Consider the following 12,580-nt stretch of genomic DNA (forward strand, 5'->3'; position numbering starts at 1 on the left):
TATAGTTTATACACGTCTTTCATACATTTACCGGACAACCTGGAACTTTATAATTATAATCTCCTAAATGTGCCACTGCCTTGAATTGCAACTATCTCAAATTGGTTGCCCAAAAAAAATATCTCAAATTAGACTTTTTCGTACGTGAGTGACACATCTTCACGCACACAAATGTTCCATAATGTACTGTGAAGTGTTGGGATTGAGGCCCATTAGTTGAGTTCAAAAATGGACGTAATACATCTGATATCCCTATATTATATTTAAATAGTTATTTTGATTATTAAAATTTTAAGTTTACAAAGGAATAAGTAAAATTATTGAATGTTGTAAAATGATCATTGTAATATTATTATAATTTATAAACGTAAAATTTAAATAGATTTAAGGACTATTTTGTAAGATTTGATAAAATTTAGTGATCATTTTGTATTGGTTGAATAGAAGTTAATGACCCTTTTATAACGATTTGATTAATTTCATGAATATTTTATAATTTTTAATGTTAAACGACTAAAGATCATTTATTATAAATAAGTGATAAATCTATTAAACGATCTAGTGATAAAATGAAGTGTTCTCTTTAGAGGTTCCGGATTTAACTAGCTATCTGCAGGACGTGTGTACGTCCATAATTCAATTGATTAAATAAATCTAAACAAATATTATTTTATAATCATTTTAAACTAATGATAAAATTATAGATAAATGACTATAAAGTATTTTATCCGAAAAAGAACACTATTTTTTCCTCGTTCATTTTCCTATACATGGTCTGTTTTAGGGTCGGTCCAAGAATAATACCGAAGCTAACCCTATTTTGTTAAGAAAATATTTTCTACAGGCTAAAAACGAGCCACATATATTACCCTACTGTCGTTGCCATTACGCGCCATGTGTACTCCCTTCTCGTGCCAGCCTGAGTTATGAGAGAGACTTTTACCTCCGATTTGTGAATCGAACTTTCAGAAAATCCCAATCGACAAAGGAAAGCGAGCAGTGTTTTGGAATAAGCTCCATGGCTTCACGGTTGATTCATTCCAGACTCTCACTCTCTAGAATCTAGTAAGTTCGTATTCTCTCTTCTGCTTCATTGATTCGTGTTTTCATTTTTATATTTTTACGGTTAGATTGTTCTACTAGATACTGGAATTCGATCCTTCATAAAATGTTACAAACTATAGATTATTCTGTATTTTCTGTTTTTCCATTTTTGGAAATTCGAATTCCTCTGATCAGGCTATAATGTTAGGTTTGATTTTGTTCTGTGGAGATGAAAATGTTAAATTTATTTTCTATTGTTGTTGCTATATATGGATTGAGTAATTTATTTTTTGGACCTTCTCCTTTGTAATTATTCAGTGTAATGGCTGGGAACAAGAATGGGAGATTTCTTTCAACTGAGTCAAACAAGGTTAATGAACCTTTTAAAGTTGAAGAAGCAGTGACTGTAAATGTACCTCCTCCTCCTTCTGAGAAGGTGCTAGTTACAACTTAGACTGTTAATTTTGTAATGTTGGCTTCATTTTATTTTATTATTATGTATTGTTTCATTTCAGTTGCTTGTGTTGGGTGGAAATGGATTTGTTGGCTCTCATATCTGCAGGGAAGCTTTGAATCGTGGTCTGAGTGTCGCCAGCCTCAGCAGGTATTTCAATTTTCTTAAAAGTTCCTGCTAAAAATGACCTTTCCCCAGAAATCCTTTATAGTACGTTAAATTTATTTGAAATAATGTTTATTTCTCATGTGGGTCTGCTTCAGTAATGGAGCACTTGAACTATGGTGCTTACAACTATTTTATCTTGCAAAATGTAGATCAATAAAAATTTTAATTGTTGCTCAATTTGTTTTAAAACTTGAATTTTCAATTTATTTTAGAAAGTGACCAGTCCTTTAACTTTGTACACTTTAGCTGGAAATATTCATCTAGGTGCTTTCTGTTGTTATATGATCTATAATACAAATGTTGCTTATTTATTTTGCCCCTTATATTTCCTTTGCTTGTTGCAAATAAGCTCAACTCGATCTGCTGTGCTCTCTCCCGTTTTTCCATTTTCATCAATTACTTGTATTGCTTCAATTCATTAGTTTGATTTTCTTTCGATTAGGTCAGGCGGATCATCTTTACATGACTCTTGGGCTAAGGATGTAACATGGCATAAAGGTTTCTATTCACTTTGCTAGATGTTATTAGTTGCATGCTGTGACGTATCTAACATGTTAATTCTGTTCAGGGAGCCTTCTATCGTCCGAATCGTGGAAGGAAGCTCTTGAAGGAGTTACATCTGTTGTATGTAGTCCTTTGATTCTGCAGATGAATTAACATCCAAAAATCAATCTGAGCTACCTTTACTTTCACGCCATACACAATGGTTCCATAATTTAATTCTGGCATTCATATTAAAATATCCTTGTTTGCTTACAATTCAATTTGGATCTTACTCTCTTCTTTGATATTCTTTTTCCTGCTAATTAACTTCATCTTTTCTAGATCTCTTGCATTGGCGGTTTTGGGTCTAATTCATATATGTATAAGATTAATGGGACTGCAAATATCAATGCTATCAGAGCTGCTGCGGAGAAAGGTATATGAATCATTGATCTGTGATGTGTCTATATAGGGAAAGCTGATTTGTCTCCTTTTATGACAAACTTCATCCTTTCCGGAAAAAGAAAAGAGAAAGGGGGAAAATAGAAAAAACTTCGAAGTGTTTCAGTTTTTTTAATTCTTTGCGCTTTTCATTTTATTTTTCCTCTAGGCGTTTGCCACAAGATCGTGGACCTAGCCTTGTTTCTGTTGGGTTGACCCTTTATATGTTGTTTACAGGCGTGAAAAGGTTCGTTTATATCTCAGCTGCTGATTTTGGCTTGGCAAACTATTTCCTGAAAGGATATTATGAGGGGAAGGTACGCGTTTCTCTTTTGCTCATGGTTCCTAATTGCCATTTGTTCAGGCGTGTATTTTATGTACTAGTTGGCGGGTTTTATTCTTAGCTTTCTGCTCAAGATGTGGTAGGTTAGCACATTCGCTGAAAATTTTATTTTGACAAGTAATGTGATAATGGCTCAAGAAGTTTTGTGCTTATTATCTTCTCTCTGATATGGAGATTTCTTGTTCTTGTCTCGTTTTGGCAAACAGAGAGCTGCAGAGACAGAGTTGCTTACTAAATTTCCATATGGAGGTCGGTTTCCTGATTTACATTGCTTCTTATTCACTTATTGCTATGATAAGCTCTTGTAAATTTTAATTTGGATTGTATTCTAGTAATATCATATGAAATTATCACCATCTGGTAGTGTTATGGTTCTCTGCATCACTTAAGAATTTCCATTTCATATTGCAGGAGTGATTTTGAGGCCTGGCTTTATTCATGGGACTCGCAGTGTTGGAAGCATAAAGTTACCTCTAGGTGTTATTGGTTCACCTCTAGAAATGGTAAATGCATATATTCTAACTCTTTTTCTTTTGTCTGTTGTCTTCATTTGATCTATAACCTGACCTAAAACTGCAAAATAATCGACTCCAATGATGCATCCTAGTTTTTAAGGAGTTAGTGAAAGTAATCAGCATTCAACGTGTAACGAAATGTGCCTAGGTTAGCTTTAATGATGGCATGTCGTAAGCTTGAGCTTGAATGTCGCTGTTCAAGAAACTGTCTCAAAAGTCATAAAGCTAAGGTTTCTTCCTTCTCTGCAGGTTCTCCAACATGCAAAACCATTGAACCAGATACCACTGGTTGGTCCGTTGTTCACTCCTCCAGTTAATGTTACTGCTGTCGCCAAGGTTGCAGTGAGAGCGGCAACTGATCCTGTTTTCCCACCGGGCATCGTTGATGTCTACGGGATACGACGATTTAGCCAGCAAATGTCAAGATAGATTATTAGTTGAACTTGGGAGTTTTGCGTTTGTTTCCTATTATTCAAAAGAAAAGAGCTCGGTATCAAGAGGTTAAAGGTGTACGTGGCTGATTGTAAATTCGTGGGTGGTCGTTGCGTTAAGAGAGTGAACAAAACAAGGTCAATAGTTCACTGATACAATAAAATATGTCAGGGATTGACTTCTATTATAGTGATTGAATTTTTCTGAATCTTCTAATCTTGGAAGAGAGAGGCTGGTTCTTTCTGTCGATTTAACCTATGAATTAAGCACGTTTCATGGTTAGACAAAGGAAACACAGTTTCCCTCCTTTTAACTCGATACATAATTAATAAGAAGTAATGTGCACAAGACTTGTTCTAATATCATCAATTTAAAGCCATAATAGTTTCAAGTTTGATTTTTGAATAATCAGTACCTTCATTCTTTAATAGAATAGTAAGGACAGTTGTGCGCAATTTGAATCAGTTTGATTAATCGATTAGTGATCGGGGTTAGTAATTTTTTTAAAATGTAGTCAATCAGTAAATCTAATTTGAATTTAATTAATTAATCACTTAGTCAAAACTAATAATAACAGATATTAAATGTTACACGTATATAAACGAGACAAAATACAACACCCGTATAAATAGGTTATTTGGCCCAATTGAGCAAACAATTTAATAATTAGCTTAGTACATATATCTAATTCGTCATTGAGTGATGAGTTTTAATAAAAAATATTTTATTCAAATTTTTTACTCCGATGTGATAAAATTCAATAAGAAAATTATATTTTATTAAAACTGGTCACCTCGACGTGACGGTTTAAATGAAAAATATTTTTATTGAACTCGTAACGTCGAGATGAGAGAGTTTCATAAACACGGTAGAAAATGTCGTAGATCCCAAAATAAATTTCTGTTTGCTTTATTTTTCCCAAATAATTTACTTGTTTGCCCTAGGCCGAAAAAACTTTATATATATACGTAAGGGTCAAATATTTGGAGTTCGGAGTTTATTTTTTTACTGACTTATGGTGTATTTTACCGATGTATATAAGTAAAAAAAAAAAGCATTTTGCCTTAATTTTTTAGTGTAAAGAATAGCTTTGATAACTCATTCAAGAGGCATAATCTAGACATTGCAGAAAAAAATCATAGACGACATTTAACTTTACAATCTTATATTAATGAGATGGTAATGGCTGAGAAGAAGATGATGATACATCGACAAAACTTTCCTAACATACTGTCATTTTATACACACATGGCGTTAATTTACAAGGAGGAATCCATCATGGAAAATATTGTTCAAGACACTCTTTAAGTTTTTGGAAAGTTACAGGCTTCGATACAAACGAGTCCATGCCGTTTGCAAAACACTCGTCAGCACTCTCCGACAGTGCATTTGCAGTCATCTGCATTTATGCAGACATTTTTTGTATTAGTGTATGCATGAATTTGAGACTTATCTTCTATGATAATAAGAGCTAAACTTGATTATTCAAGGGCAGTAAAAGTGATGAACTTACTGCAATTATGGGGATACGCTTTGGAGGCGTACAATCTGGTTGAAATGAATCGGAGAGCAAAGTTTGTTCTATCCCTGCCTTTACTGCTGCGTCCCAGTTACCCGGTTTCTTCGAAGGAACGAATCAATCTCGTTGCTTGAAGGCCATCCATGACTGGCATGCACACATCCTGGGAGAAAATAATTTAGCAGCTTTCAGAACTCAATTGTGTATGATATTTCATCTTTTGGACGGTACAACTTTAGCAGATTTAGAACCAGACTCATGTATACAGGAGGGAAGCCTGGGAAGGAATTACCATCAGGACGAGATCATAACTGTGACACTGAACTGCACGGACAGCTTCGACACCATTGTTCACAACATCTATTGTGTGGCCCAACTGCTTCATCATGTTCTTCGTCACCATTACGTTAATCTTGTTATCTTCCACCAGTAGGATCTTAGGCTTTGAGATAGAATCTGGTACTCCTTGACTGCTGTTAATTATGGGCTGAGAACTGCTGTCAGATCTCTCCTGCCTCTTAGGCGGTAGCTGAGGCTCACTTATCTTCATTTTCACATCCATATCTCTGCTCGTCTCCGAGCAACCTGAGACATCTCTGGTAGAAGCTTTGTTCTCAGCATTTACGTCATTTTGATGATGCTTGTCTCTGCAAATTGCACCTCCGTTTTCGCGGTCTGGGCTATGACTAAATGAACTTTCAGGCACGGATGATATCTCAACCGCTTCAGCCACAGAACAAGCATCTTCAACTAAATCCGTTTCCTTTGTTCGACCATTACTCGTGGGGAATGAATAACAAGTCTCTGGCAACCCATTAAGTTTATGTGAACCTGCATAGCCGATATTATGTGGTAATAATTTTTGGGTTCTGCTGGGTCCAGTATGTGGCTGGAATTGGAAAAAACCGGCCATTGCATCATCATTTATAGCACCATGATCATCTCTATCTGAGAGATCATCAGGGTCATCAGAATGATCAGATGATAGAGAAACCTTGTAAGGGAGGATAAATGTAAATGTAGAACCACAATGCACCCGGCTAGACACTGTAAGACGGCCACCCATTAGCTCAACCTACACAAAACACATAGATTGTTACGATATCGAGTTTAAATTAGACCTACTGGGACTTATATCATAATTATCTGATCCGCTAAACTGGTTCATTAACCAGAACATAGAAGAGGGAAGGCTATTATATCAGTTGTAGTGGGGAATTTCAAAACCAAATAAAACATCATTGTTGATGGAAGGAAGAATTCACCAGCTGTTTACATATTGCAAGCCCCAGTCCTGTTCCACCATACTTTCGGGCATGATCAGCACTGACTTGCATGTACTTCTTAAAGAGTGTGGGTAAAGCATTTTCTGTCACACAAAGATAGGAAAATTCATTTAGTTTTCCCCATCCTGAATCAACTTATATATCTAACAAAATCTCAGATTTCTTGTGATAATGTAGATGATTAAAGACAAACATTCATGCGTACCTGGTATTCCAATCCCAGTGTCATATACGTCACAGCATATCCACACTGTTGTTTCAGGTAATTCTTCTTCTTCCTCAATTGCATCTATTGTTCCATTCCTTAATGAAGTACCAGGTTCACTTTGTGAATGGTTTTGGCAAGAACCTTTGTGTTTCTTACCATTATATCCTCTCTGATCACTGCTTGTTTGAGACAATGATGTACATATCTCTTCTTTGGCTACATTAGTTGTGGATTTCTTAGCAGTGGATCCATCAGATACAATCTGAGATGCTTCTTTTGCAAAAGGCGGCTCTGGAACTACGTTGAGTTTTACTCCTACCTTACCTTCATGTGTAAATTTTATCGCATTGCTGAAGAAGAAAGGTTGTTTTACTCAACATGCGAGAAATGGACGTTATGAATAGTAAATAATTCATAAATATCTTCTACGCATAATTGTTAGAGCCATTCATTTCCAAAATCCAAAACACACACGATTTTACAGTTGCAGGAACATGTCATTTAATTCTCAGAATAATCAGTTATATGGTCCATATTAAAGCTATCAAGTGCAACCTGTCCATTACAAACAGTGTTTTCATGATAATTCATAGGAAAATTGATACATAAATTGGGACTTGTCATAGTTCCATACCTGATCAAGTTGGTGAGAATTTGTCGAATTCTTAGCACATCTCCTATGACCTGAAATCAGTGAATAAAGCTCCTGAATATGTGGATGGTGAAAAAGGGACTTTAATGTTAAATATAATACTCGATGGAAATGTGTCATAAGACTCTCACCTCAATAGGAACATCATCTGCCACATTTCCTTCCAAGGTAAGAATCTTTTGCAATGATGCTGCAGCTGTCTGGAGAACATGCTTTACCACCTCTCTTGGTCGGAATTTTGTAGATTCCAACTTCATGACACCTGATGAAACGGAGAAGATAAATTTAGAAATTCCAACATCCGAGAATAATAACCTGTCCTGAGTGAGAGAATAAAATTTTCAGACAAAAAAAATTACGATGCGATTGTGAATCTGAAACAGAAATACAACTTTCTAAACATGCATTACGATGTAATTTTTGGACCAGATCTCTCATACTTGTTGCTATATATGGTAGTACACTGTTCAACTTCTAATCAGCTCTAAGAAAACAACATTCAAAGTTTTAAATTGAAAACGTCACGAGTATGAGCTTTCCATGCAATTTAGGGGCTAAAATCCATACCTGATTCAACCTTGGAAAGATCAAGGATGTCATTTATAAGTTGAAGGACCAAATCTCCTGAAGATAACATGACATTTAACAACTGTCTCTGCTCTCGATCAAGTTTCGTTGTGGCCAGGATCTCAGCTATGCTAACAACCCCAGATAGAGGAGATCTAATCTCATGAGACATGGTTGCCAACATCTGTTTTGCACGCATTGTCTCCTCTAGAGGATGTGTAAAAAGAAGGCAAAGTAGAGTTGCTTCAGTTCTTTAAAAAAGGGATAGCTTAAGAGAAATTCACAAACATTTAGCGGTCACCCTAGTAAAAAAAACCTGTTATATGTATGGTTCTGTTGAGTTCTGTTTCCTTGGCCTTTTGTACTGCAATCTCCTCTCGAACCTTTATCATCTTTTCTCTTTTCCTTACCTATTGTGCAATCAGAAACATAAATGCCCATTTTTCTCCATCTCAATTAATAACTTATACAACCAATATGAACAAACTGAATATACCTGATCTGTTATATCCATACCCATATAATTTATACCAATCGTCTCCCCTGCCTTGCTAAAAACAGGTTCCACATATATCAAAAATGTCTTTGACCCAAATAGTTCTGTCTCGAACGTGATTTCCCTTTTTGAAGGTAACCCTTTATCCAGCACTTCCTTTTTAAAATCCTGAGACTCCTTTACGCCAGATCCAGTAAAAATTTCCACATCTGTTTTTCCTAGAATGTCCTGAAAGGAGAACCAATTAAGTTTCAGGTAAATCTTATGCCACTTCATAAATAAAAGGACAGCAAAAGATGAGGGAGGTGACTGGTGAGTTACAAAGGAAGCAAAAAACTTTAATGTGAGGGCAACCATGCTAGTGACCAACACTTCAACAAAAGATTACCAAACCTTGAATAAGAACTTCTGTTGCAATAAATTACCTCCTCTTGCAAACTTGGGAAATGGTTATAAATAAAGCGATAACGCAGCTCTTTATCCTGAATTTGATCAAAATAAGTTTCATTAGTTGAAAGATCATACTTCAGAATATGTGGACAATTGACTTGAATTAATTATTTGATGATATATCTTCTGCTAAAAAATCTATTTAACAACTTTTAAATTAACATTAGGTAGCATATTCTATCACTAGAACTTTGTTGATTACCTGATGTCCAAACACAACTGGTGCAGTTTGAAGTACAAAATGTAAAAAATTATCTGCTCTTTTGAGAATCTGGGACAACTCTTCTACTGGCGAGGACTGCTTTTCCAGATTTTTTATGATTTCCTGTAACTTTTCCTTTAGTAGTTGCTCTCTCTGCAAGCTGGTTTCCAACATTTTCTCCAAATGCATGGCTCTCTGTTTCCAGTATATGACAGTATCATACTCGGCATTAATTTCAACTCTTTCACTTGGAACCACAATTTTATTTTTTCTCCGAGGAACTTCTTGCCATATATCATAAATTCCATCCAGTATGGAAATCGAGCGTTTATCTCCTCCATACCTTTCCTCCTCGAAACGATGTTCCTCCAATATCTCTAATTTCTTAAGCTCAGATTCCTGCCTTTGCCTGCTTAAATTGTCAAGTTCTTCTCTAAGAAGACGAACAGCGTTCGCTTGCTTATATTCCCAGTGTTTAACAAGGTATGCTAACTGAGACGAGCCCTTGTTAGTATAATTAGTTAGCTCTATAAGATGTTGGAAATCAACTATAGTTGGCTCGCCCACAATTGTTACCTCCTCCAACATATCTTGGTCACCTCTTGGCTTTTCTACATTAAACTGCTTTCCAGCTTCGTGCCCTATGTCTTCAGGCCACATGGAAGAAAGGACTTCGACATCCATGTCTTCGATTTGATCGGCTTCCATCTCACAAACCATTGAAATCACTTAATTACAACCTTTTTGAATTGAAATGCTCAAAACATAAATTAACATCAATAGATAACCAAGCTGCCCTTCAATACTCCCTTGTAGGCTTTTGCAATGTCTCTATAGAGCATCTTTTAATCAGAGCAAATCCTGCACGAGAATTTTATATCAGGAATGTCCTCTTTCCATACTAAGTTTAGCCTTTGACATAAAAAGATTGATTCTAAGATTTGTCCAGCCTGAGTATTTAGTTTCAAATCAAATTTTATTTGAAAGCAAATTGACAAAGATGTGCAGTTCGTCGAAAAGACAAAATTGTCAATTCTAGAAAAACCATCGGAAAACAAATAGAATAGAATAGATATGTTGACCGATGGGGGAAAACATCAACTGGAGACCGAAAAAACTGTAGAAAATTTCCTGATTCGGTGGAAGTCATATAAATTCCAGAAGTTGATAGTTCATATATTGAAAAGTTGAAAGCAAAAGGCTTTCAAATTTTCAGGCGAAAGGAATCAAATTCATCAGAGGAAGCGCTGAAGCTTAAATTTGGCTTCAAAGCATAAACTTCCATTGATCGTTAACAACAGCTGAATTATCACATTCCAAACAAGTAGTATAAGGGAAGTCAAATTCGAATCTGATTTCAAAACAATGGAGCTGGAGATTCATCAAACATAACAACCGAAAACAGTTCCAACGACAAATAGGAGAAAGTTTAGTGAACAAACACAATAACCGTTTTTATTATTATTATGAAACCGAATCAGTCAATCAATCAAAGATTAAGAAAACACATACAAACACAATAGTAAGCTAACCTTTGAGATTGAATCACATCCACCAGCAACTCGAGGAGAAAGAACAAGCAAAAGGCTGACAATAGCAGCCAAAAACTCAAAACATTTTCCACTGTGGATCTGAGGAACACCTTTTCTCTTCAGATATTCCGTCAACAGCCTTCAAATGCTAAGCAGAAACTGTTTTTTTAATTCAAAAACCTCGAGAAGAAAGGTCGAAGCGGCTAAGTCTAAGAGAGGAGAGAGAAAAGGAAAACAGACAGAGTTAATTTAAGAGAGAGGGAGGGGAGCATTTGTCTGGAAAGAAAAACAAAAATGTAGCAGGGAAGGGGGAAGCCATGTGCGATCGGAGGTCAATAACAATAGATAATTCTCTCCCTAGTATTTTATATGTATACCTTAGCTGCATCTCCTTTGTTTTTAGAGGTTATATATTAAAAATGTCTTCTGCTTCAAGGGAAGAAAAGTGAATGATTGAGAGCTGATTATAAGTAGTCATTGTTGTAGTGGATTATAAGTGTGTTCTTTTTCCTGCTAAATAAGGGGACAAAAAATATATTAATAAAATCATGAAAATAAATAACTTTGAAGAATTGAGAGATAGGCAGGGGAGAGAGAGAGAGAGAGAGAGAGGAAGGGGGCGTTTTTTTAAATTAAGCGAGCTTTTATTGCTCCTTTTCCCCCGCACAACCTTTACCACCATGCCAAGGTGACGCGATGGGACAGCGTGTAGATTGACGCGCAAAGATGCTGCTTGGTGCTGAGTGCTGTCGTCCCATGATAATTCAATCTAGTTTATACATTATAGTTAAATCTATTTATTTTTAAATAAAATCCAATATAAATACATGTGCATGTAGAGAAAGTGGTAAACTAACTCAAAAAAAAAATGGTAAATTGATGTAGTGAAACAAACCGAGAGGAGAACGGTACAGTTTATGCTTTAGAGACGAACGCATTGATATTGATATCATGAGTCGAATTAAGGGGAGTGAAAGATACTTCTAATCACGTTTAAGATTCCTTGACGAGCAAGACCATAATTACTTGTGGTACTATCTCTGTGGAAAGGTTGAAGAAAAAAAGGCCAAATAGAAAATTTTGAAGTGAATACAACTAGTTGATAAAAGTTTGTTGGATAGACATGTAGTGTTTTTAAATTAGTGTTGAGGCCATTAATTAAAGGCGATAATGCTCCTACTTTATCCAACTAAACTAAGCGGTATTCTCCTTTGCAGTTCAGTCTGCTTTTCCAATTTCTTATAAAAAATGAAAATAGGAGACAATTGTCTAATAGCATACGACAGCGGCTCCAATGTGACAAACCGCTGACCAATACCCATTACGCCACGTCATCCTCACCATGCCACTTGATGTGCATAACATAACCAGCAAATGGCAGTTGTCTTTAGTTTCTAACAAATTCCACACTTGCCTTTCCAGGTAAATTTTGCTCATGGCTGCTTTCGACCGGAGAAGTATGATACCGACGTCAAACTCCCAACTTGCATTATTATTCTTTCTTTCTTTCTTTCTTTCTAAAAAAGGTCTGAATGCAGAGCCGACGACTTCTATGATATATTATTTTAACTAGTAAAGATAGGGAATAAATCAGACAGTTAAGTACTCACTAGATTGGATGAGAAATGAACTAAAATAGTAAATTTATTTTATTTGATATATAAACACTCAAATCGGTTTAGATGATAACAATATATATATATATGTGAAGGTTTTGACTTTTATTATTCTTGTGAATAAAAAAAATACTATTGATATTTAGATATTTTATTAACTGTATAACTTAAA

General features: G+C 35.5%; 1 protein-coding gene and 1 pseudogene across 1 annotated transcript; one reads left to right on the forward strand and one right to left on the reverse strand.

The window, feature by feature from the left end:
* The first annotated feature begins 938 nt into the window (after positions 1 to 938).
* On the forward strand, positions 939 to 4,088 carry LOC120193968 (uncharacterized protein At1g32220, chloroplastic-like). Its single transcript, XM_039196377.1, has 10 exons — positions 939 to 1,065; positions 1,363 to 1,480; positions 1,560 to 1,648; positions 2,109 to 2,164; positions 2,235 to 2,290; positions 2,492 to 2,585; positions 2,828 to 2,907; positions 3,140 to 3,182; positions 3,345 to 3,436; positions 3,698 to 4,088. The coding sequence occupies exons 1-10, from the start codon at positions 1,019 to 1,021 to the stop codon at positions 3,875 to 3,877; spliced, it is 855 nt and encodes a 284-aa protein (XP_039052308.1). The 5' UTR covers positions 939 to 1,018; the 3' UTR covers positions 3,878 to 4,088.
* Positions 4,089 to 5,086: 998 nt separating this feature from the next.
* On the reverse strand, positions 5,087 to 11,099 carry LOC120194434 (annotated as a pseudogene).
* Between the last annotated feature and the right edge of the window lie 1,481 nt (positions 11,100 to 12,580).

The sequence above is a fragment of the Hibiscus syriacus genome, unplaced genomic scaffold (assembly GCF_006381635.1).
Source record: "Hibiscus syriacus cultivar Baekdansim isolate YM2019G1 unplaced genomic scaffold, ASM638163v2 tig00116997_pilon, whole genome shotgun sequence".
Classification (NCBI taxonomy): Eukaryota; Viridiplantae; Streptophyta; class Magnoliopsida; order Malvales; family Malvaceae; genus Hibiscus; species Hibiscus syriacus.